Source organism: Bos indicus, chromosome 26, assembly GCF_029378745.1.
Source record: "Bos indicus isolate NIAB-ARS_2022 breed Sahiwal x Tharparkar chromosome 26, NIAB-ARS_B.indTharparkar_mat_pri_1.0, whole genome shotgun sequence".
In the NCBI taxonomy this organism is placed as follows: domain Eukaryota; kingdom Metazoa; phylum Chordata; class Mammalia; order Artiodactyla; family Bovidae; genus Bos; species Bos indicus.
The window spans coordinates 43,969,619-43,994,522 of NC_091785.1; the positions used below are offsets into that span (position 1 = coordinate 43,969,619).

A 24,904-nucleotide genomic window follows, 5' to 3' on the forward strand; every position below is an offset into this window, starting at 1 on the left:
TATATATTCTTACCTCCTTTGTTGAAGATTAATTGACCATAGGTGTGTGAGTTTATTTCTGGGCTGTTTTGTTCCACTGAGCTGTGTGTCTTTTTTTGTCTTTTTTTGAATACCATGCTGTTTTGATTACTGTAGCTTTATAGTCTTATCTGAAGTTTGGGAGGGTTGGACCTCCAACTTTGTTCTTTGTTCAAAATTTTGTTTATTTTTTGGCTGTGCTGGGTCTTTGTGGCTGTGCGGGCTTTTCTCTAGTGGAGAGCAGAGGCTACTCTGTAGTTGTGGTGTGTGGACTTGTGGTGGTGGCTCTCGTGTTGTGGAGCATGGGCTCTGGTTGTGGCACCTGGGCTCAGGAGTTGTAGCTCCTGGGCTTCAGAGCACAGACACACTCAGTAGTTGTGGTGCACGGACTTAGTTGCTCCATGGCATGTGGGATCTTCCCAGATCAGGGATCGAACCCCTGTCTGCTGCATTGACAGGCAGATTCTTTACCACTGAGACACCAAGGAAGCCCTTGCTTTGTTCTTTTTTCTCAGGAGTGCCTTGGCAATTCTGGATCTTTTATGGTTCCATACAAATTTTAGGATTATTTATTCTAGTTCTGTGAAAGATGTCTTGGGTAATTTCATAGGAATTGCCTTAAATCTGTAGGTTGCTTTAGGTAGTGTGGCCATTTTAAGAATATTAATTCTTCGAGTCTTAAGAGCATGGGTTATCTTTCCATTTATTTGAATCATCTTCAGTTTCCTTTATTGATGTTTTATATGAATATGTTAAATTTCTCATAGAGTTAGAAGAAGAATCTCCAATTATAAACTGGTCATTGGAATTGGCTACACGTTTGGACAGTCGACTGTATGCACTTTGGAACCGGACTGCAGGAGACTGCTTACTGGATTCAGTACTACAAGCTACCTGGGGCATTTACGACAAGGACTCGGTGCTTCGGAAAGCCCTGCATGACAGCCTGCACGACTGTTCACATTGGTGAGCTGGCATCCTTCCCTTTGGAAGTCCAGGAGAGCACTAGCTGAAACCTATCCTTACAGTGGTTGGATGCTTTTTGTCTGTTGTTTCTTTTTATGGAAGCTGGGGGAGGGGGAAGCTTTGGTTTTAGACCTTGAGACACTTTGAACATCACAGTGGTTTTTATATGTTTTGCTAAGCTTTAAAACAAACATTTGAATTTGTGGTAGTGGTCTTATTAAATATAGGAAGGTCTTTGCTCATATATTAAAGTAGCTATTATTTCGTATTTTGTTCAAGTTTAAGATATTAATTATGTATTACACATTTTTCTTTCTGAGACAGATACTCATAAGACTACATTTTTGTAATTTTGCAAATTTTCAAATCCACAGAAAAGTTAAAATCAGTCTGGTGGACCCCAGCCTCTCCTTCATTGGCTTGATCAGTTGTTGATGGTTAACATTTTTCTGTATGTGCTCCATCTCTGTATATTAATGCAGAAACAATTTGTTTTAGACACCGTGATGCTTTCTCCTTCAGTGTTTTATCCTGTATCTTTTAAGAACAAGGATATTCTACTACCCAATCACATCCTCATTACCACATCTAAGAAAGTCAACATGGACTCAGTTATCTCATGGTTTAGTCATTTAGCCTTTGTCCAGTGGAGAGGACTTTGTGCCCTTTAGAGGAGGGAGACTGCTGTGGATTGATTTGGTATTGTGGGGAATACCGTTCCTTTTGCGGTGTGGACTCATCAGGCCAGGTAAGCCTGATGCCATTAAGTGTCCGTCCTGTCTCACCTCTCTGGATTGGGTGGCGTGCTCATCAGACAGCATCCTTGTGCTCTGGTTGTTTATGTGGGCCTGCCCACACCAAGAGGATGATAGTCATTTGGGGTATTGTGGTTTTATAGGTCTGCCTTGTAGGTTTGATTAATGTGTGTCTGCCCTGGAAAGATGGATCTGTTTTTTGGGTGTGCTCAGCCTGAAAGCTAGATCTGGATTTTGGTAAATCTACCATTTTGCAAGTCCTTTAAAACAGGCAACCCTAGAGTCTTTCCTCTGGTGGTAATATCCTGCCTTTGTTGTAAGGTTGAAAGTGTACTGTAAATTTCAGCAGTGGTAACTAATGTTAGGACTGAAATTCCAGTTTTGAGTCACTTGAAGTCTCAAAGTTTAATGTGAAAGCAGATGAGTGCCATACTCTGAGGTTTGGGCTTGATGGCTGGTAGAGTGGGGAAGACCTGGGCCTTAAGAGTACAGCCACGGTAAGTGCTGTTGCAGCAGATCTTTCAGGAATGGAGGCCTTAATTCTAAAAGGATATTTCAGCCAGCATATCAGCAGGCTTCTGAAAATAATGTCTCTCTTGGTACCACCTCTTCCATCCCTGCCATACAGGGTCTTCACCTGATGGTCTACAGTTAAGGTGGAGGAAGCTGCAAGGGTTATAGTGACCACACAGAGGTCTTTTTCAGTATCTTGAGGTGGAGATAGGATGGAGAAGGCTGTCAGATGGGGAGGGAGGACGTGTTGCCATAGATTCAGAGCTTCGGTGACGTGGGTCAAATATATTAACCTTACGGAATAAGCATTAAAATGGTGACTGTTTTGAGTTGTGACCAGTTTGTTGACTGGGGTCTTACGTATGGCTATTACTATTAGAAGGTAGAATGAGAAGGCCAGCATGTCACTTGTGCAGTCTTCTTTTAAATCAGTTTTTTTTTGGCTAGGATTTCCTTTGCTTATAAATCCAAATCAAGTGGGATGAGACATTCTCTTACATTGTATAAAATATCTAAATGAGAATGGAGAAAGTAATTTTATTTAAACCCCTCCCCCATCACTTCAAGATAGGCCATTTTTTTTGTTGTAGTAGCTGTGCTTTTCTGTTGAGTGCCTATGATTTGAACTGACTCAGGTGCTCAAGATGGAACATTGTACTTGGCTTTGATCGACATGTCAATCCAAATAGAGAGCCAAGTGAGAGTAATATAAATGGGAAAAATCAGTTATTTTAGAAATATGATTTGTAGCTTAGTATTGTGCCTCTCTATGTATCAAGTTTTACACTTAATGTATTGTTGCTATTATTTTAATAGACTAATATCTGTTAGGTCAATTAAAAGTAAAAAAGAAAAGGTTTTATCTTCAATTTATTTTTTGATGCAGATCAAGACCTTTATGTAGTTCAAAATTTCTGATCTGTGTTATTTTCCTTCTTTCTAAAGAACTTCTTTGAATATTTATGAAGCAGGTCTCTGGCAACAAATTGCCTCCGTTTTTGTCTGAAAAAGGATGTATTTCTATCTTAGTTGAAAAAAAAAGATTTATTTTTGACTGTCCTGGGTCTTTGTTGCTACACGCGGGCTTTCTCTAGTTGTGGCGAGAGGGGCCTCCTCTCGGCTGCAGCACAGGCGCTTCTCGTGGTGGCGGCTTCTCTCATTGTGGAGCACGGGCTCTGGGAGCAGGGCCCTCGGGTTGTGGCACGCGGCTCTGGAGCGCAGGCTCAGTACTTGTGGTGCACAGGCTTAGTTGCCCTGTGGCATGTGGGATCTTCCCCGACCAGGGATCAAACCTGTGTCTCCTGCATTGGCAGGTGGATTCTTATCCACTGTGTCACCAGAGAAGTCCTCTCATTTACTTTTGAAGGATAATTTCACAGGGTATAGAATTCTAGGTTGGTGGGGTTTTTTCCTCTCAATTTTAAAAAATATTTCACTTTGTTCTCTTCTTGCTTCTATGGATAGTTTCTGAGAAGTTGGTTATAATTCTTTTAGTTTTCTATAGGTAGGTGTTTTTTATACTCTGGCTTCTTTCAGGACTTTTTTCTTTAATTTTCTGTTGTTTTAATATGATATGCCTACATGTGGTTTTTCTGGCGATTTTCCTTCGTGGTTTTCTCTGAGCTTCCTGAACCTGTGGTGTGGTGTCTGACAGTCATTTGGTGCAATTCTCAGTCCTTACTGTTTGGAGCATTTCTTCCTGTTACTTTTTCCCCCTCTTTCCTGTCTGTAACGCTACATGTTGTACCTTTGGTAGTTGTCCCACAGTTATTCTTCTGTTTTTTTTGTCCGTGTTATCTTTTCTTTTTAGATTTGAAGTTTTGTATTGATGTATCTTTAAGAGGTTCTTTCTTTAGCCAAGCCCAGTCTGCTAATAAAGCTGTCAAAAATACTTTCATTTCTGTTAGTGCTTTTGCTCTCTGAAATTTCATTTTGGTTCTGTCTTAGGATTTCCATCTCTCTGTCTAAATTGCCCATCTGCTCTTGCATGCTGTCTTTTTCCATTAGGGAGCGCTTAACATATTTATTATAGTTATTTACAGTTTTTAAATTTATTTTATTTTTTTCATTCAAATACTTAGTACTTTTGTTGAAAAATATTTTCATAAAATAAAGGTTTGTTTCTGGACTCTTGGTTTTTCCTGTTGATCTCTATGTCTGTCTTTATGCCAGTGTTAGATTATCTTGATGATTATAGCTTTGTGGTAGGTTTTGAAATCAGGAATATTAAGTCTTCCAACTTTATCCTTCTTTTTTTTTTTTCCAACTTTATCCTTCTTTTCACTATTCCCTTTGGACTTCTAGGCAAATTTTAGGTTCTAGCTTCTGCAGAAAAGCCCTCTAGGATTTTGATAGAAATTGCACTGAACATGGAGATTAATTTCGGGAGTATTATCAGATAGAGTGTTAAGTCTTATCATCCTGAAATTGATTTTTGAATGTTAAGCCAAATTGTATCGCTATCTCACTTAGTCTCATGTTTGGATTTGTGTCCTTGACTGAGTCAGGTAGATGGACAGTTTAGGTCTTTGTGGTGGGTGTGATTTTTAAATATATTTTTGAACCTCTTTATTCTGCAGTCTTCTTTAGTTTTGAGTGTAGTCATCATTTGATTTCTGGCAAATTTAGCTGTCTAAATATTAAAATGATTTTAGGCACTAACCAAGAAATTTCTTACCACATACATCTTTCAGTTTGTAATAACTTTCTGTTTCACAGTAATTCTCCCAAACTGATATCAAAACAATATATTTTGTCATTTGTACATTAAAATATATTTCTGTATATCTTAGGTATTTTAAGAGGGATATCCATATTTTATTTTTAAACATTTGGCATTGAAACTTACATTCCTGAATTATAAAGAAAAAACCTGTGGTTACTGTAAATAGAAAAAAAGTTTTTTTTCTAATCAAGAGTTAAGCCTCTGTAACATTCTATTTTAAATCTAAAATAACATTAGTTTACTTTTTACAAAACCCTACATTAAGTTAAAGAAACGCGTGACACTAAGACATTTAATACCTTAACTTTTCAACAATAGCGAGGGAATGTTTTCTGATCTTTTTATTCTTTCACCTAGAATTCAAGTACATAGAAGTATTGGGGATTGATAGTTCATTACATGTGAGAGGATTGTAATGTTACAAACTGGTTAACTGTTTGTAATATGTTACTGGTTAATCTGTCTTCAGAGGCCTTTGCTGGTTTGTAAGATCACAGTTTTCAATGTAATTATATCTGGCTTTATTTAATTGTATACTTGATGTTATAAAGAAAAAGAATGTTTTGTTTTAGTAATTCAGTCTACCAGTGGCCTAGTTTGAGTTTTAATCTTCATAATTTATTAGGCTGAAGTATTTAGAGAGGTATTAAGCATGAAGAGGGGATTATTTTTATAGTTGGATTTTATTATCATGTGATACTTAAATAATTTTATGTAATGAAATCTCAAGGAAGTGATTTTGATATTCTCGTAAACACATGGGCTATTTCTAAATCTGTGACCAAGTAGTGGAAACTGTTCATTAATGGAGTAAAGTGTCTTTGATTTTATCCAAACTCTCAGATGATTTTGAGTGTTTTTCATTTGTAAACCAATAGTAGACAGTTGAAATCAGCTGTTCTTGTCATTAGTGTTTGAAGTTCTGATGAAAGTTTGGTGGGTGGTGAATCAGATTATGTCTGAAGATATGTTAAAATGTATCTGCTAGCAGAGTGGAGGCATTTTTAATTTGAAAAATTTACTTCAAGCCAGGTAAAATGAATTATTAAATCTCTGCATATGATGTGCTTAAAGACTACATTAAATAAATGATTAGACCATTAAATGAACTGTTTATAGAAAGGCTTCTTTTTTACTGTGTTGTTTTTTAGGTTTTATACACGTTGGAAAGATTGGGAGTCCTGGTATTCTCAGAGCTTTGGTTTACATTTTTCCTTGAGAGAAGAACAGTGGCAAGAAGACTGGGCATTTATACTGTCTCTTGCTAGTCAGGTAAGAATGCTTCCAGGCATGTTGCTTCTCTGAAAAAGTGAGGCCGCTGCTCTGCATGCCTTGGTTTGCAGTGAGACCACGTTGGGGCAGAGTGGTACAGAGGAGAGTCGAGGACTTGGCATCAGGTGGCTCAGGTTCCATTGACTGCTGATTGGCTCTGTGACCATAGGCCTCACTGCCGAACAGGGAGGGCAGTATGTTTTTATGTTAAGTGACTAGAAAACTGTCAGAATGAACGTTTTACTTGGTGATTCTAACCTCGTAAATATTTCCCCAGATAGCTCTTCAGTTATGTTGTCTTCACGGAGAGGTAGCTCTGGGGGATTGACATACACGCACTGCTACATATAAAATTGATAACTGAAGACCTACTGCATAGCACAGGGAACTCTGTAATGATCTGTATAGGAAAAGAATCTAAGAAAGAGTGGGTGTATGTCTATGTATAAATGATTTCACTTTACTGCAGAAACTAGCACAGCATTGTAAATAAACTATATTCAAATAAAAATTTTAAAAAAAATGGCAGCTTTATGCCTGCTTTACCCATCTGTGGGTTAGCTCCCGTTCTGTGTCCAAGATCACTCACTGATAATGGGCACTCCTGTGCTGATGGTGCGCTGTGAGGCCCCTGAGGCTAAAGTTGTGGTCTTCGTAGGGCTGCCTGGTTGATGCTGTGTCCACGTGAGGTAGGCCATGGAGAAGGTTCCGTGGACAGAAGTGATTGGAATGAACTTGTATAGATGTGTTGAGTTGTCTCTCAGACGTGCGCTAGTTTTGTGAAGTGTTGTTAATATACTTCGCTCATAGCTCAGGGAAGTATGAATGAGAATGGTAAAGAATCTGCCTGCAGTGCCGGAGACCCCAGTTCAATTCCTGGGTCGGGAAGATCCGCTGCAGAAGGGATAGGCTACTCACTCCAGTATTCTTGGGCTTCCCTGGTGGCTCAGCTGGTAAAGAATCCACCTGCAATGCGGGAGACCTGGGTTTGATCCCTGGGTTGGGAAGATGACCTGGAGAAGGGAAAGGCCTTACTCCAGTATTCTGGCCTGGAGAATTCCATGGACTATACAGTCCGTGGGGTCACAAAGAGTCGGACACGACTGAGCAACTTTCACTTCATTAATCTACTGAACTGTAAAATTCATGTATATGCACAACAAATCACTTCTTTCCTTTGCAGAAAGCACCATAATTCCTTAGTACAACATGAGGGAAGTCCCTTCTGTCATTGGGCCATTTGGGCGGGGTTCACCCTTTGGGCAGGGTCATGCACCTGCTGTAAAGGTGCTGTCAGAGTCGTTGCTGAGGGAAGGAGGCCAGTCGAGTGTTTCTGTGTTAGGTGATGTGGCCATTTGCAAGCTGTTTGTATCCCTGTGGGACAGTCGGGCTCCTCTCTCCACTTCGGGGGGACCCTGTTGTAGTTCACGAGGAACCTGACCAGAAGGCAGTTATGTGAATAAGACTCCTTTGTTGTCTGAATCTCTTATTCCTCAGATCAGTATTTAACCAGATCTGTTTAGTTCTTGAGTTTGGATAGCGAAGGATATCTGTGTATAAGCTTTGCAGATGTCTTTTATTGGACTTTGCTACTTGAGGAATCATTCTTAGCTTGACAGTAGTAGTGCCATACTTTTTTTTTAATGAATGGAGATAGTGTGCTGAAGGAGGGCAGCATTTTGTTATACATGTCAGTTTTCCAGGGTGGTAGTGGATGTTTTAAAGAGAAATTCTTTCTTTTGTTTTGTTCTGTACAGCCTGGAGCAAGTTTGGAGCAGACTCACATTTTTGTACTTGCACATATTCTTAGACGACCAATTATAGTTTATGGAGTAAAATATTATAAAAGTTTTCGGGGAGAAACTTTAGGATATACTCGGTTTCAAGGTAAACCATTATCATTAGTATTTTGGAACTTTCTTGTTTATTATTTTAAGGCACATTGCAGTCACATCCTGAAAATCCCATTGTGATTTTCTTCCCTCTTTCCAGGTGTGTATTTGCCTTTGTTGTGGGAACAGAGTTTTTGTTGGAAAAGTCCGATTGCTCTGGGCTATACAAGGGGCCACTTCTCTGCTTTGGTTGCCATGGAAAATGATGGCTATGGTAACCGAGGTGCTGGTGCTAACCTGAACACTGATGACGATGTCACCATCACGTTTCTGCCTCTGGTTGACAGTGAGAGGAAGTTACTCCACGTGCACTTTCTTTCTGCTCAGGAGGTAAGACGCCTGTTTCTCACTTTAACTCCTCAAAGTAGCAGCGCTGTGCCAGAACCTGGCCTTGGGTGTCTCTCGGGTGTGCTGTTATCTGCACTACCACTTACAGTTTTGAGTTTAGTCATAGTAATTGTCACTTTCTATAAATCCTAGTCAGACAGACTGAAGTTTACCTTTTCAGAACAGCTGTGTAGGAGGTGTTGTGTGGAGATAAAGCAGTGAAGATGGAAGTCCATGCCCTCAGGTAGTGATGAGTGCTGAGGAGAAGTAAAAAGATGGGGTGAGGGGGAAAGGGAGGGATGGGGTGCAGGGTGTCGGTGGCTGAACTGGGGGCGGTAAGGTAAGGTGTCACTGAGGAGGTGGCGCTTGAATTGAGACTTCAAGAGGAAGGAGTCTTGCAGGAACTGGGGGAGGAGAGTTGTAGCAGAGGGAATTGGAAGGCTGGTGTGGCTTGTGGGGACTGGGCAAGGGGGAGAGGAGGCTGAGGCTGCGGGGTGGCCATCAGCAGTCTTTTAAATTTTTCTGACTTTTACTGTGGGTGAGCTAGGGAGCCAGCAGCCAGTTTGCATAGAAGAGGCGCACTGGCCGCTCAGGTGAGACTAGGTACCTGGGCAGTGGTGGGAGCAGCAGGTAGGAGCTCCCTGTAGCTGCAGGGAAGTGATGAGAAGGTGTGAAAGAATACTCACAGAAAACCCATATTCTTATAAAAAGTATTGGTCTTTTATTTAATATAGTAATTATTATAAAACTTTTATAAGCATAACATTAAGAAAAAAATTCATAGATAATTTTTGTAACTTCACCCTGTACATAGCTTTCTGAGCAAACTTACCTTGTTCTTTTTGAAGCTGCAACTTTTCTTTCTAGTCTTTTCTTTGCCAGAATCAATGTATTGGAGAACACTTCCTTTTTGCCATTATATCAAACAAATGAACTTATCATTAGGCCGTTCTTCCCTCTAGGTTTGTCTGTGAATTTTCAAGTTGACATTTTACCCATAGGGTTTTAAACATAAAATTGATGAGAGTAGAACCTAGGTTGAAACACTTCGTTGCTCTGGCCCTTTCGTTAATCATACCAGCTGTAGGTCTCTATGAAATTTTTCCTGTCAGATCTCTGATCTGTCATATTATTTTTCCTTTTCTTCACATTCCTCTAAAAGCTAGGTAATGAGGAACAGCAAGAAAAACTGCTCAGGGAGTGGCTGGACTGCTGCGTGACTGAGGGAGGCGTTCTCGTGGCCATGCAGAAGAGCTCTCGGCGGCGAAATCACCCCCTGGTCACGCAAATGGTAGAAAAATGGCTTGACCGCTACCGACAGATCCGGCCTTGTACATCCCTATCTGATGGAGAGGAAGACGAAGATGATGAAGATGAATGAAAAAAAAAATCCAAGAACAGAAGACCAAGGTATCAGCTCTGTGCGGGACCCCACATGAGTGTGTTGCTCCAAGCAGAGCACACGGCATGGAATGAAGCGAACCTGGCAGGTTCTGCTTGGAAGGGTTTTTTCTGATCCATACCCAACAGAGACGATGTGTCTGCTGCATGAGGAGACAGAACTTTGGACTACAGTTTGTAAAAAAGAAACAAAAAACTAATTTTATTAAGACAGAACTTTTTTCCTTTCAGATTGTAAATCTGTCTATAAATGTAACGCATGTGGTTGTGTAAGAAGTTGTGTAATAGGAAAAGTTGTACCAGCATCTTCATATTATTGAGAAGTTTTTCCAGCATGGGCACCTCCAAAAGCACATGGCAGGTCACTCTTTGTTCCTTTGAGATAATTCTTTTTAAAGTAGAACCTGGCATTCTACTTCCATCTGAAAAGATCCATTTTACATTCTGTCTCACTAGAGCTCGGTAGAGATTTGGAAACTTTTTGTACAAATTATCCATAGCAAAACATAAAAATAAAAACAAGCTTTTATTTTTTATTAGTAATTTAGTTCCTGTTGTGCCCAATAAAATCAAATCTTTAAGGAACAAACTGTAAGAAAAGTCAGAATTTTTTATTGAGTGAACTTCATGTAGACATCATTCCCTTGTTTTGAAAAGGGTTTTGGTTTCTCTTATTTTGTCTTTTTCAGTTTCTGATAAGCCGCCTTTTGGTATTTAGGTATTTATTTGTTTGGAAGAGTGCTCTTAAACTGAGGCTTCCTCCACCAGACTCTGGGCAGCAGTCTCCTTGTGAGTAGTTACCCCATGGATATACATTAGGGCAGTGGTTGGGGAGCCAGCCCACTTGAACTGAATGAATTATGTGAAGTCTGCTCACTTGCCTCTGTGGACATTAGACTCCCAGGTTGTCGTGCAGAGGGTCTTTGGATTCTTTATCATCAACTCTGCTTTAAGCAAATTGTGTTAGAAAGGCATGCCTTTGCTTGGGCTAATTGCGAATTTCCGTTCAGAATAGAATAAAGATTTTAAGAATGCAGTAAGGTGGTTTAAATGCATTGTATAATGAATTTCTCAGTGAGTAGTCTGAGAATTTTTGCATGTTGGTTAATTGTGGCCATTCTTATTTAAAGTTATAACTATAATCTTAGGTAGAAAAACTTTCTGTAAAAGTATTATTTGACCACTTCAGGTATACATTCAATACTGGGTAAAAATTTCAGACCTATCTCAGGAACACAAAAAGACTTAGTGTCCTGATAAGCACTTTGTAGACTATTGATGTGGCAAGGAATTTCAAACACACATACACACTCTTTCCCTTTGATAAAAAGGCTGTGAAAACCTTTTAATATTTGCTTCTTGTTTTCTTCTAAGTTCTATTTAGATGGTATTGAAATGTGCACAACCTCAGATTTGATGCTGAAATACTAAAAATAGTAAAATACCTGTGAGATGTCATCTCTTTAGTTCTTTCTTCCCTCCCTGAAAGGTGTTTCCAGGATGAAAGATTGCTGCTGCTGCATGCTAAAACTTGCAGGAAGAATATTTGCAATTGGATCCCATATAAATGAATTTTGATATAATATTGGTATGCTACTGTTTCAAGGGGCTGATGTTTTCTTACAAAATTGATCCTCTGGTTTGCTTTCGTTTTGGACAGTAATTAAGGATTTAGAAGGCTGCCATTCTGACTACTTAGCATAGCATCCCTATGAACTTTTCTTCATATATAGGAAGAATTCTTTAGTGGCCAGACAACCCATTCTAGTTGCGGTTAAGCCAGTTGAAGAAGACAGAGGAAAGGTTTGAGGGAGAAGCATCTGGTGGCTAGGGTCTCCAGGATAGTCAGTGCTGTTTGGGAAGCCGCAGCTCGGTCTTCGGCCTCCACGTGCTGTGTCTGCTGAGTGATGTGTCCCCTGAGGTGCCTCTACTTATAGATCAGTGACCCTGGCCACATCTAGCTTAACAGGTACAGCATTCTTCCCTGTGGGAAAGAACTATATATGTGTGTGTGTATGTGTGTGTGTGTATATATATATATATATATATATATACGCTCCAGTTCTTAGGCTTCAGACTTGGCGGAGCTTTAAATGGTTTTCACAGCAGATTGGCTGGTAAAGGCTAACATTTTGGTGAGTCAATGCTATGTTAAGCTCTTGAACTATCAAACAGCCATAACTATCATCCCAAGACAGAATTTGCAGTCCTTTCTCAGATTCCATGTGGCGGGGTGACAGATAACTCAGTGTCTTTTGGTTGACTCTGGACGGTAATACCTGAACTGTATGGACTTGACTTTACGGTTCCTCTTGGGAGAATACAGCGTGGTGGTTTCTGTTCAAATTAAAAGACAGGATGTGGGCCTGCCTGCCTTTTCATGTCTTTGGCTCTTAGGCTCATCCTGTGACAGACGAGTCTGTGTTAAGGGGATACTGCTGCGCATGGGCGGGTGGGGCCTCCTTGGTGTGCAGATGTCATCCCTGCACTGATTACGCTTGACAAGTGGTTATGAAGATGACAGCGAACCGCCGCTCCGCTCCCCGGAGTGGTGATACAGGTCAGTAACCATGCGCTCCACCTCGATCCACGTCAGGTGGCTTTAATGTAATTTTTCACGGGAAAGTTGGGATAGGACCACCACCTTAAAATGAGTGAGGAGGTTGATGTTTTCAGTTGCCATGACTTTTTTTTAAATGGAAAGAGGCGGGGCAGTTGTAAAGGTGTTTGATATCTGGACTTGATGGACTTAACCAGCATTTACAGAAGGGATTTAATGCTATTTAAGAAAGGAAGACTTATTAAATCAACTGAAAGTTCTTCACACATGGAAATGACTGATGTTAATTATTTTGCAACATTTCTTTGTAAATATCATTTACAAACAATTTTTTGAGATTCACCTCCCTTTCCTGCATTAATGCTTGGGTCAGGTAATTTTACTTTTGGGTAAATTAAAATCAAAACTAAAACTTGACCAATTTTGTTTCTTGAATTAGTTCTAATCCACCCATTTCATCTTAAGAATGGACATATGTGAAGTTTTGGTTTATCACATGAAGTAATTATCAGCATTCTTGAGTCTGGTTATGAAATAGGAAAGTATTGTTAATCTTTGAACCTGGGAATAACAAGAGTTGGGAAAGAAATGGGCTAATTGAGTTAACATCTCGAGAGAACTTTTACATTAGTGAGATGTACTTGAATTTCAAAGCTTAACAGAAATTTTTATTACTTTTTATTGAAAACTGCACTGAACGCTAAATGTCCACCTTTACAATAAACAAATACAGTAACGGTAACTCACACTAAAACAAAACATATTTCTGATAGCCATTATTTTTCTGTTTGGGACAGTTTTAAAGGTTTTTTTTTTTTCTTTTTGTCACAAAAACAGGAATGTACCTATACAAAGGCTCAAAATAGGCCATCTTTTAAACAAAAAGGCGATGATTCACAAAAGACTATGAATATAACATGTAACTAGTTGATACAAATCTAATAGGATTTGTTAAAATCAGTCACATCTAATAACACACCTGAAGTGTTCTTGTATAAAATATCACGTGAAGAAAAGAAGACTTTATCAATGTCTAAAAAAGTGGGTTTGTTCATAGACAATCTGACAAGTTACCATAAAAAGTGTTTCCTGAGACATAAGGAAATGCAACATTATTCTTCTTGAACCCTTTCAGTTCAAGACTTTCCACTCAATAAAATAGCTGAGGATCTGAAACTGAGAAAATATATTTGAGTACAAACAGCTTGTGAAACTTAATACTTTTTTCTTTTTTTGCATCATCAGAGGGTTTTACTGAACTCACAACCAACTTGCCCGCTCAGTACGCAGTTCAGATGGGAGAGAATTCTCTGTACAGGAGCCTGTACTGTCTTCAATCCCGTGCTCGCGGTGTCTAACACAGGCAGACAGCTTTCTCCCCATTTTGTAGTAATTTAATCTTCCTATTAGCAAAAGAGGTAACCAGCCCCGTGGACCGAAGGGACTAGAGTCATAGGGTGGGGATTTCCTCTTAATATTTTATTTTGATGTTTGGAACTCCTGATGCAACATTCTAGAGCAAGGTGTTCAGGACCTCCTGTGCCCAAGGGACTGATAAAGGAAAAAGATCTATTTATTCTTTGTGATTTGATGCACAGATGAAAAACTTAACACACAATAACAGAAGTTGGTCGTTAATAAATCACGTCCTAGTCTCTTTCAGCGCTTCCGCAAGCAGACGACGACATCTTCAGTTTTCCCACGTCTCGGCTTCTAGCTCTTCTGTAGCTGTAACACTGCAACGTCAATGATGCATATGTCCAGAATCAGTTAAAAAGACTGTCAAATTCCTTTTCTCTTAGTTCATTTTTCACTGTCTCTTGGTCCCAGGTGTATCTGAATGATTACCTTTCATCACTCGCTGCTATTGCTCGTTGGGGTGCTCTCGATTGTCCCCGTGTTTCGTGGGCTGGTTGGGAGAGGGAGCTTGGGAGGGATGTGCCACCGTGGGGAGGTTGTGGGTCACCGGGATGCCTCCGGGGATGATCCCTTCCATGGCAGCAGGAAGTCCTCCCGGAGCCACGCCCACGATGCCTGGCGGGTATCTGAGGCGCACACAAGAGAAAGGGCTGGTTAAGTTCAGGGTCAGGAAGTTGCCAACCTCTTGGCTCTGCCTTTTTTATGGAATGTATATAATAATAATTTCCTACCTGCAAAGCAAGGAGGAATACACACAGGAAATTTAAACACTGACATCTAATTCATAAACAATAAAGCACTAATTTTGTAGCTTTTAGACGACGGTGAATAACCCATACTAACTGTGTTTGGGGAAACTGTGTTGCACTGGGTAAACATTTCTGTACGAAACAGACTCAAGTTCTCCGGGTCTTCTATTGTCAATGGATTTAATGATTTCCTAACAGCATAGGCTTCCCTTGTGGCTCAGCTGGTAGAGGATCTGCCTGCAGTGCAAGAGACCTGGGTTCGATCCCTGAGTTGGGAAGATCCCCCAGAGAAGGGAAAGGCCACTCACTCCAGTATTCTGGCCTGGGTCGCAAAGAGTCAGACACGACTGAGTGACTTGCACTTCACTAATAGCCTGAAGTGCGCTTACTAAGTGTGACGTCCTACACTGGTTGGTTATGTGCTCCTGTAACAGATGCGGAAGGGCAGCAGGGCCGATGGTGAGCTGGCGATGGGCTGGAGGCCTGGCCCCCTGAAGATACCTGGAGGGCAGCTGCACACGGGTTCGTCTTACACTGCAGGCACAGGGATGGCTGTGTGTGTACGCAGTGCACAAACGTGACTCGGTACATGCACATTTTTTGAGGACAGAACGTACTTATGAGGCAGGGGCTTTAGAATTCATCTGAGTTACCCAGCCCTTCACAGTTGCGGTAAAGGGGATGGTGTTCCCCTCTGGAAGCTATGCTACTCCGCATCCTGGAGCCTGTGACAGTGAGTCTGGTCAGGGACCACGCAAGGGGACTCTTGCCAGACAGGATCCCTGTGAGCTGCAAGCCCTTCCAGCACAAGCAATTTTCCTAGGGGCCAAGGAGCCTTGCTGTGTCTAGACGAATAATTAGGATGTGACTCTTAAAGGGTACAGGGGAATCCAACCTGGGGCTGGGCTCAAGTGTGGCTTGAAAATGCTTATGGGGATAAAACACAAGCGGAACTTTAATAGAACCTGTGAAATGTAAATAAAGCCATGGGACCTGGGAAGAAATAACTTAGCTCTGCTTGCCCAGAGCAGGAGCTTTCATGTACAGGTCCTGTTACACACACTAAATATTTAATCACATCCTGGCACAGTGGTTCAAAGTCTGTATCCTTTAAAATAGAAATTTCAATTCTCAGCCCTGCCCCAAAACTTAAAATTTGCTCCACCGAAGCCAGGGATGAGGGGACGGGACTGGATTTCCCGCCAGTGCTCCCGTTGGCTTTATGCCCCCCACCCCCACCCCACCCCTGGGGAGCAGGGCCCTGGCCATTCCTCTCCTCACCTGTATGTGGCACCATTGAGCTCTGGATGAATTGCTTGCTGATCTATTACTGACCAGGGAGCTGTTGTGACAAAGAATTCCTTGTTCACACAGTTTCTTAAGCTCTCTGGGATGCGACCTGGAATAAGACGATTGAAATTAATCATACAATGAAGTTAAACATTATACTTAGCTGTTTTGGGGGAACAGCTACCACGCTAGTCTCTTTACTTCTGCACCATTTTAAAAGTCTTGTTTATAATACTGTGTATGTTTTGGTATTTTAGCCACAAGGCATGTGGGAATCTTCGCTCCCAACCAGGGATCAAACCCGCACACCCTGCGCTGGAAGGGAGAGTTCCAACCACTAAGCCTCCAGGGAAGCTTCCCCAAGTCTCCTACTGGTTAACAGGAAGGGCTGGCTCATAATTTCCCAGCATACGACCTGTTACAGGTCTGAGCCACATGGGTCCCTCAGCCTAACAGAAGGGCGGCTCCCCCTCCAGGTCCGCAAAACTTCACGTTGGGTAATACAAAAGGGGATTGGTTTCCTCTGAAAGAAGCACGGCCTAATTAACACATTTCTTCGACTTGACCCCTAAAAGCAATTCCTGCCCACGGCAAGCCCTCTCACCCTGACGTCTGCGGCCTGCTCACCTGTGATGGCCCGGCGGATCTCGGTGGCGGCCGCCTCCCGCATCTCCAGTGAGGCTTGCTCACTATACCAGGCTGTGTGGGGAGTACAGATGAGATTCGGTGCATCTTTCAAGGGACCCTGAGCAAAGCTGGGTGAATGTACAAAAACATAGGAAATGAGACGAGTGCACATCACTCCCTGTCCGACTGGTCAAACAGGAGCTCTTGGCCATGTGGGATGTTAGCTGACGCAGATAAAACAGGGATTCTGCAGGGTGTGTTCTATGGGGTTGGGACTTTCAGAACCCACTCATACAACTGCTCTGTAATGACAATGTCAGGAGTACTCAGGAAGAGGAAACAGTTCTCTGGAGGACTGACTGGCCTGCCTCTCACTGGGATGGTCGGGCTGTGGACACAGCCTGCTCTCCCTATTTTTCTGCCGGCCCCCTTTCTGGTGATCTTTGGGGGAACTTCTAGCCCTTTTACCCTTTGTGAGAATACAGTACAGCCCTTAGAATGGAGTCCTTTAGCCTCTGGTTAAAGCCTCCTCCCCAGGACCTGTCTGGGCAGCTGCCCCAAGTTCACAGCGAGGAGTTGGGTGAGGACCTGGGTCCTACAAGTCCCTGTGTGAGTCCTGAGCTCCAGCTGCAAACATCTCCACAGTCTCCCCAAACCAACCTGAAAGGCTCCGACTCGTGCACGTCGAGGGCCGCCCCTCGTATCCTGCCTTCTTTGAGGGCTTGGGCTAAGGCTTTCTCATCCACCAGTCCACCGCGGGCTGCGTTCACTAGGAAGGCGCCTTGCCTCATCTAGGGGGGTGAGGGGGGCAGGGTGGGAGAGAAGCTGGTGAGCAGATGCTGCCCCCTCGGGAGGTTTCAGGAGGGAGGTGGGGCTGCAGGAGTTTCCCATTTCCCCTTCATTTGGAGAGAAGTTCTCCAGTGTCGTTTCCATTTACCTGCTTTATAGTGAAGTCATTGATGAGGTGGTGGTTATGCTCGTTGAGATTGCAGTGCAGGGAGACGCAGTCGCTCTGGTACAGTAAGTCCTGCAGGGTATAGACCCTCTGCACGCCCAGGGACCGCTCCGTCCCATCCTGCAAGTAGGGGTCATAAAATAGGACGCTGAATCCAAAGGCCTTGGCTCGAACGGCAACCGCCTGCCCCGTGCGACCTGTGCGGAAAGAGAGCGTCCCGGTGAGTGAGGCCGGCCCCTCCTGCCGCTCCTCGTCACCAGGCTGGGGGGCCTTGCGGGGTGTGCCCCACCTCTGCTGCCTGCATTTCTGGGACTGGGAAGCTGGGCTGGCCGTGCCTGCTGGCAGTTGGAGCCAAGCAGTGGTGGCTGCTGAAGGACCTGAACACCCAAGGTTTGGCAATGCCACGCCAGCACTTCTTCCTTCCAGGGTCACTTGGGCAGAAGCCAGGCCAGCTCCCTGGGTGAGCAATGCAATGCTGATCAAGTGTACTTACTATCAGATGTTGCTTTTTTTCAAACAGTCATTGTTATGCACATTTTCAAACATAACCAGAGAGAACAATCCAGTGGCCTCCACGTGTCTGTCTCCTGCCTCCCAACCACCAGCATTCTCTCCCTCCGTATTTATCTTTCCCCTCCTTGTTTGCTTACACAGCAGCCTTCTTAAGCTGAGCTTCATCTCGTTATTGCTCTCACTGTTGAACCAGGACTGTTCTCTTATGTAATTACCACCAGGTTTGTTTGCTCATGAAGGGGGTAAACTGATCACTGCACTCTGGCCTGAGCGCTCATTGCCATGGGGAACCGGTCTGGTGGGGCTCTGAGCTTGTGTGGAGTGTGGACTGGGCCCACAAGTCACCTAACAGGACGCAAAGGCTTCCCTGACTCCCACTGACCCCCAGGGGTGGAGCACTTTACTTTCCAAAGCAGTTTTCAGCTGGAACACAAAATGGTGTGAATGATGTTTGAAGGGGCCAATTCGGGGACAGCACAGAATAAATCCTGGTGGGAAGACCACTGCTCCACTGTGCAGGAGGGGAAAGGGACAGGAAGCCCACCGGAGGGCAGGGGGTGGCGGACCGGCTCCCCCTCCAGCGGAACCGGCATCTCAACAGGCAGCACTGGTAACAGCGGCTGTGCTTTGGAGGCGAAGGTTTCAGAAGGCCCTTCGGAAGGGACAGCTGCAGGGGTCACCAGGATACTCCTCATGCCAGCCGTCCCCAGGGTCACCACTCACACACAGTGAAGCAGGAACTACAGCCACACGCGGCAGAAGAGCTGCCATGACAGATGGGCCGGAACAAGGGCGACCGAAAGACCCTCCTCTAATGAACCTGAGATGTGGGACACGGCCCCGCCACGCGGCTGCTGGGAGCTCACAGCCAATACCAGAACACCCCCAACTCTGCTTCGTGGGTCCTCAGCACCACCCCCACTGCCCCGTGTCCTGACGCTTTAAGGGGAGACGGGGTCTGGGTGGCGGTTCCAGGGGCTGAGGGTCACGGCCAGTTTCAACGTCACGTCTCACGGCTCTGCGGCTCGCAAATTCACAGACGCTCATCTTTCCACCATGGGGCTTTCCTGACTAAACTGTACAATACCTGATGCTGAATTCTCTTACTGACTTGGTCAAAACCCAGTCTGGCCTTGGTGTGTGTACACACTGTCCCCGATGGCAGGCTTTCCCTTCATATTTTCAAGCTTGTTCGCAACTTGGAGGTCAAACCCAGTGTCGGAGATCCCAACTGTCCTGGCGCGTGCGTGTGGTGTGGTGTGGTGTGTGAGTTGTGTTGTGTACACACGCTGTCACTGACGGCAGGCCTTCCCTCCAGACTTGCATGCTCGTCCCCAACCTGGAGGCTGGCCTTGATCACTGCCTTTGGGCCAGTGCGGGCCGGGGTCAAGCTCGGGATGGCCCGTCCAGGGCCCCACGTGATGGCATGAACTGGGTTTGGCGGCACCTGCTCCACACTCGGGGGCCCGCTGCTGCAGCTGGGCAGAGTCTTAGGCAAGTGGGTGCTTCCAGCCCTGGATGGCGGGCAGCAGGGGGCGAGGCTGCCCACGACCAAGCCCCCTCCTGTCTCGGATCCGCCTGCAGTTCTGGGAAGCTAGAGAGAGACCAGCAGAGGCAGCAGGGAGAAACGGTGTATGGGGCGCTGTGACCGGGGTGGGGGTGGGGGGCTTGGATTACAGCCTGCAGCAGGTGGGCTGGCATCACGGGACTGGCTTTCAGAAGGCGGATGGGGAAGGATACAGTGCGAGAAATGACCCCTCTAAGAACCTGCTGTGATGCCTGGTCAGAAGCCATGGAAACGAGTGTTCTTCCATGTGGCCAGGCCACTCGCATGGCAAGGGTCTTAATGGTGGCCAGAGCCCACCGGGGGCAAGAACACATGATGGTCTAAGAACCAGTTCCAAGGCCCACCTCCTAGAGCAGCAGGAAGCCCTTCGGCACCAGCAGAGGGTGCTACGGCTCGGCACCAGCGTTTCTTAGTCCTTTTCCACCTTCCACTCAAGAAAAAACAAAGCTGGACTCTTGTAACAAGTTTACCTCCGCGAGTGTGATCACCCGACACCTGGGCTCTTAGACTCAAGACTCAGGTGCGGGAAAGATGTGCGTTCCTGGAAGACGCTCCCTCTACCTGTTGAAGGTGGCACCATGGCCATCCCAGGGGTCCTGTTATTCAGAGACAGAGCTCCAAGCTCAGGGCTGAGGAACAGCTTGGGGGAACCTTCTGGAAGCCAAGCCCTGCAGACAGCACCGACCCCATGAGATTCTCATGCCTTCTTTGAGTTCTAAGGGGCAGCTGCTGTGTATCACTCATCCCCAATGTACAGACGGGGGAGACTGAGGCAGAGAGAGGTCCAGTCCTGGAAGGTCCTTGAGGTAGAGTTCTTGACCTTTCCTCAAGGTCACAGAACTGGAAGGAGCAGGACTGACATGCAGCAGCCAGCAAGAGCCCCCTCCTGTTTGACTCGGGCCCCTGTGTTGCCTACAGCCTGGCAGTCCGGCTGCTCTCCACCCAGTGTGGCCCCCCACCAGCTCCCCACAGGGCTAACCCGCCCCAGGCCCGCCCAGAGCGGCCAGCTGGGTCTCATGTTTCCCCTGGTGAGTTTTCCAAGCTGATGATCTGACCGTCTGGCTTGAAATCCTTCAGAAACACCCACCCCTGCCTGGCACCTTCGGGTGCTCAGCCCGGCCTGCTGCCCAGGTTTCCACCCAGGCACCAGCTGCCAAGCACGCCACTGCCCTTCACCCTCTGCCCCTGGGGGTGGTCAGGGAGCACAGTCCCTCCCTGGGGATGCTCTCCTGCCGCCTCCTCCCTTCCCCACACCCATCAGGCAGTGTATTCCAAAAGCAGTCCCCATCTTCCCTGGGGGTCAGCTCCCTAGCCAGCTTTGACCTCTGACCTCCCAAGCCACGCAACCATAGCCCTCCTCTGGGCCCAAGAGGGCCTCCTACAGCTGCAGTGAAGCCTTCCCGAGGGTCCCTGCGGCAGCCCCTCCCCGGGCGGTGGGCGGGGCGCACTTACCGAAGCCAATGAGGCCCAGTGTCTCCCCGCGGATGCGGGCGGCCCCCGAGGCGACCTCCCGGATCTGCTCAACGCTCTGCACCCTTGTGCCTTCCCGCAGCGCCTGGTACAGCCAGGTGTTCCGCCGGTACAGGTTAAGGATGTGGCAGATGGTTGAGTCCGCCGTCTCCTCCACTGCCGCGGACGGGATGTTGCACACGGCGATCCCTGGGAAAGACAGGCCAGGCGCGGGGATCAGGCCAGGCGCGTTCCGTGGGGAAGCGCCAGGGCTTCCAGGCCACCCAGGGCGGCAGCGTTGGCCGGTGCAAGCCACTCGGTGCGCGTGTCGTCCTTGTGGGTCAGGGTCTCTGTGGCCTGGGGGCCTCCAGCCCCACGGCCATCCCAGGAGGATTGCTGTCCAGGGCTTGGCTCACCACCCCTCAGCCCCTCACTGACCCCACGTCCCCCCCACCCAGTGCTTCTAGACCTACGTCTCTGCGAAGTGAGCAGCGAGCCAGCTCTGACCACCACCTTCCTCCAGTGGCAGGAAGGCAGCGAGCAGGCCCCGCCCCTGACGGGCCTAGGGGCCTGGAGACCCAGAGGTTCCTTGCCACGCATGAACTCCTGGATCCTGCTCTCGAGGTGGGGCTGGGGTATGGAGACTGGCCTTTTGTTGAAAATTGTATTCTAAGAGTCTAAAGTCATGAATGTGTTATTGCTTTTTTTAAAAAAAAGGCAAGACAGAATTAGAAACAAACACCTTCAAGGCTCGCGGGCTGGGACAGGATGCATCTGTCGTCCAGTCTCACCTTTGTCCCGCGGACCCCAACCCCTCTCCCGCTCGGGTGGAAAGAAGATCGAGCGACAGGTGCCCACCCAGCTTTTGCAAAGCATTGCAGGGCTGACAGCAGCTGCAGAAGACTGAGCCCTCGGGGTCTGCATGAGGAGCAGAGATGAAGGCCAGTCTGCCAGCACCGGGAAGCCTTTGGGGAGTCCTGCCCCAGGTCTCACGTGGGAAGGGCCTGGGCACTGACTCTCCTCACTGGCCGGGGGAGGAGTATTTCTCAGACCGGGGAGGGACAGCTCCTCCAGCTGCCCAGCAGGCCTGCAATGACCCCCCCTGCCCTGCCCCAACAAAGGCCTGAGGCGGCCTCTCAAGCAGCTTTCCAGGAGGGACGCAGGTGTCCGGATGGCCCAGTGTGGCGGCCTGGCTGCAAAGGTCTGCCCTGAACCCCAGGCGCAGGAACCCAGCAAACCCAGCAGGGCTGCAGCTTCGGGCCCCTGCCTTCCTCTGTCTCCCGGTCAGGGGTGGGGGCACAGGGTACCTGCAGCTGTCCTGCAGGGACAGGACACAGGACCCACTCCGTGGAGCACCCCCTTCTATGTCATCACCCCAAGAGAGCGGCCCTGAGCTTGGCAAACCCCCAGGAGGAGCTGCTTTTGCTCTCTGCTCTCATCTGCTGACCTGGGCCAGACTGGACACCAGATCAGCAAGCTTGCCAGAAAAGCTCAGAGGGATGGTGCTCGGTCTGGGCCCGGGCTCTCGCCAGCCACTGTCCGCCTCATCCTGCTCCTTCCTGGACCCTGGGGCAACACATCCTCTACCTGCCCAGGCCCTAGGGCGCGCTGGAGGAGAGCTGCTTTCCTGGGAACACACGCCAGGAACCCGGGGCATCGTCCAGAGGGGCAGACATGGGCCACCTGTTCTTCCATCCTCATTACAGGTCAACTGACCGAACAAGTGGCGAAGGGCACGTGCAGACAAAGGACGGCTGGATGGAGGCCCGGGCTCCTTCCGCAGATTCCACATTTGAAAACACCCCTTTTCCGACAGCCCAGCAGATGTCCCTGAAGCCGCGCTCTTATCAGATCGGAGCAGGGTCAGTGAAAAGGCCTCCGTGGACACGCAGTTTACATCCTCCAACCCGACATTGCAGGCCCCTGGCTGGCCTCTGCGGTGGGGGTGGGGGTAAGGGCCTCGGGGCCCCACTCGGGTGCAGCCCCCGAGACTGCAGAGATGGCAGGCGCCTCCCCCATCCAGCCCGCCCCCGCCCCAGAGGAATAGCTGGGTCTGGGCAAGGAAGCCCGATGGCATACACGTGTGGGTGGCCACGCCACGAGGGGCCACACCGTGGAGACGGGAAGGGGGGGCGGGGCGGAGGGAAGGGTGCAGAGCCCTCGGGGAGCCAGGCCCCACTTTCTCAGTCGCTGCTTGAACTTGGGACCTCAGCTCCATCCAGAGCACAAAGAACATTTGTTTTCAAACAAAAACATTCTTCTGGCGCCAGGGGAAAATGGAAAATTTTAGTTTACATTAGACATGCTTCTGGAGGCTCACATCTTCCCCAAGCTTCTCTGTGGCGACAAAGAGGGGCTGAGAGTGACTCAGGGTGGACGTGGGAGCCCCCCTCGGCCAGACCCCTGTCGTGACCCTTCTCTTGGACAGGGTCAAGTGAGCCCTGGGGAAGGGGTTGAGATGCTGGAGACTGGCCAGGGGGCACCCAGAAAAAACCAAGATTGATCTTCTGAGCCACCTGCCACAAGGCACCCCACTCGGGATGGGTGAGGGGAAGAGAAGAACCCGAGGGGCAGGGACCACCTCCTGCTTTTTCCTCGGGGGTCACCTGGGCGGCAAGCCCCACCTGCTGGGGCCCAAACTCCCAGAGCACCTGCCAGATCGCACAACAGGCCGGTGCCCTCATGGAGAATCAAACCAGACTCAGCACCACTCAGAACAGGCCCCACTGGGGTCAGGGTTCCCCCTGCTTCCTGCTGGTGCCCATAAAACTCCTCCTGCGGCTCAGGAACTGGGTGTGGCCCTGAGGCACGCAGGGGACCTCAGCAGGGAGCTGCAGCCCACCGGGCGCACCCAGCTGGAGAGGCAGCAGGTGGCTGTCAGTGGGCTGCGGCCAGAACCATCAGGTCCCACGTGCGTAGGTGGTCACACGCAGGTGTGACACTGAGCTGACTGAGCCAGGCACCACGTGTACCCTCCTGCCTGTTGCTGGAGCAGGCAGGGGCTCAGAGGCCTGGGTTCCTGGGCACTGGGAGGTGCCTGCCTCAGCCTCATGGTTGCAGAGCACCAGGCAGATCATAACCTGCGTACTAGGTGCTGGGTCGACATGCTTCAAGACAGCAAGGAAGCTGACTTCAGAAGGGCTTGTCCAGCAGGACCTCCCTGGCCCCTCCAAAGACAGCAGGGCAGCCTGGGAACCCCTGTGGTCAAAGCTTGGGCCCCTTGGTGGTGGGGTGACGGCAGTGGAGGTGATGGAATTCCAGCTGAGCTATTTCAAATCCTAAAAGATGAGGCTGTTCAGAGTGCTGCACTCAACACGCCAGCAAATCTGGAGACCTCAGCAGTGGCCACAGGACCTGAAAAGGTCAGTTTTCATTCCAATCCCAAAGAAGGGCAATGCCAAAGAATGTTCAAATTGGGCCCTTGAATCTCTGCCAACGTTCCAACATGCTTAGTGCCCACGTCAGGTGCCAGGCCGCCATGCCAATGCCCTCCCTCGGGGCGTGGAGCCCCGCCTTCGGGTGCCCATCTGCTGGGTGGGCGGGGGGACGCTGGGCAGTGGCCCCCCTGCACTGCCCTGACCTGGGAAGGTTCCCGTGTGGACGGCGGCCCTGGGGAGATGGTGCCACCCCAGGACCTGAGGAGACTCAGAAAAGGGCGCCCCCCACCCCAGGAACACCACGCTGTGCACTCAGCGAGAGCAACCTCAGGTTGGTGGGTCCTGGCTGGCTGGCACAGGGCTGCAGCCGCTCACGCAGTCCCCTCTGCAGGGGAGGGCTTGTGGCTTCATCTGGCTCACGTCCTTCCCAAGTGAGAGAGCCCAGAACAGCCCCCAGGCCCCTCGATGGGGCCTCTGCCTCCAGCAGGGAAGTGTGTCTGGCTGGCTAGGTTCCCTCTGAAACCAGCTA

The 24,904-nt window shown here is 47.5% G+C and overlaps 2 protein-coding genes across 12 annotated transcripts in view; one reads left to right on the plus strand and one right to left on the minus strand.

The window, feature by feature from the left end:
- Positions 1–12,846, plus strand: part of ZRANB1 (zinc finger RANBP2-type containing 1) — a 69,787-nt gene extending 56,941 nt beyond the window's left edge. For both annotated transcript variants that reach the window (XM_070781058.1, XM_070781059.1), the window contains 5 exons: positions 786–984; positions 6,129–6,249; positions 8,007–8,136; positions 8,242–8,471; positions 9,631–12,846. In XM_070781058.1, the coding sequence (XP_070637159.1) occupies positions 786–984; positions 6,129–6,249; positions 8,007–8,136; positions 8,242–8,471; positions 9,631–9,849 (899 nt within the window). In that variant the 3' untranslated portion in view covers positions 9,850–12,846. The remainder of the gene's footprint in view (positions 1–785; positions 985–6,128; positions 6,250–8,006; positions 8,137–8,241; positions 8,472–9,630) is intronic.
- Positions 12,847–13,075: 229 nt separating this feature from the next.
- CTBP2 (C-terminal binding protein 2) overlaps positions 13,076–24,904 on the minus strand; it is a 168,971-nt gene continuing 157,142 nt past the window's right edge. For 9 of the 10 annotated variants that reach the window (XM_070781063.1, XM_070781060.1, XM_070781061.1 and 6 more), the window contains 6 exons: positions 21,002–21,208; positions 17,452–17,666; positions 17,175–17,305; positions 16,515–16,642; positions 15,879–15,996; positions 13,076–14,474 (listed from right to left, as the gene is read on the minus strand). In XM_070781063.1, coding sequence (XP_070637164.1) covers positions 14,294–14,474; positions 15,879–15,996; positions 16,515–16,642; positions 17,175–17,305; positions 17,452–17,666; positions 21,002–21,208 — 980 coding nt within the window. In that variant the 3' untranslated portion in view covers positions 13,076–14,293. The remainder of the gene's footprint in view (positions 14,475–15,878; positions 15,997–16,514; positions 16,643–17,174; positions 17,306–17,451; positions 17,667–21,001; positions 21,209–24,904) is intronic. The other variant, XM_070781062.1, reaches the window with a different exon arrangement.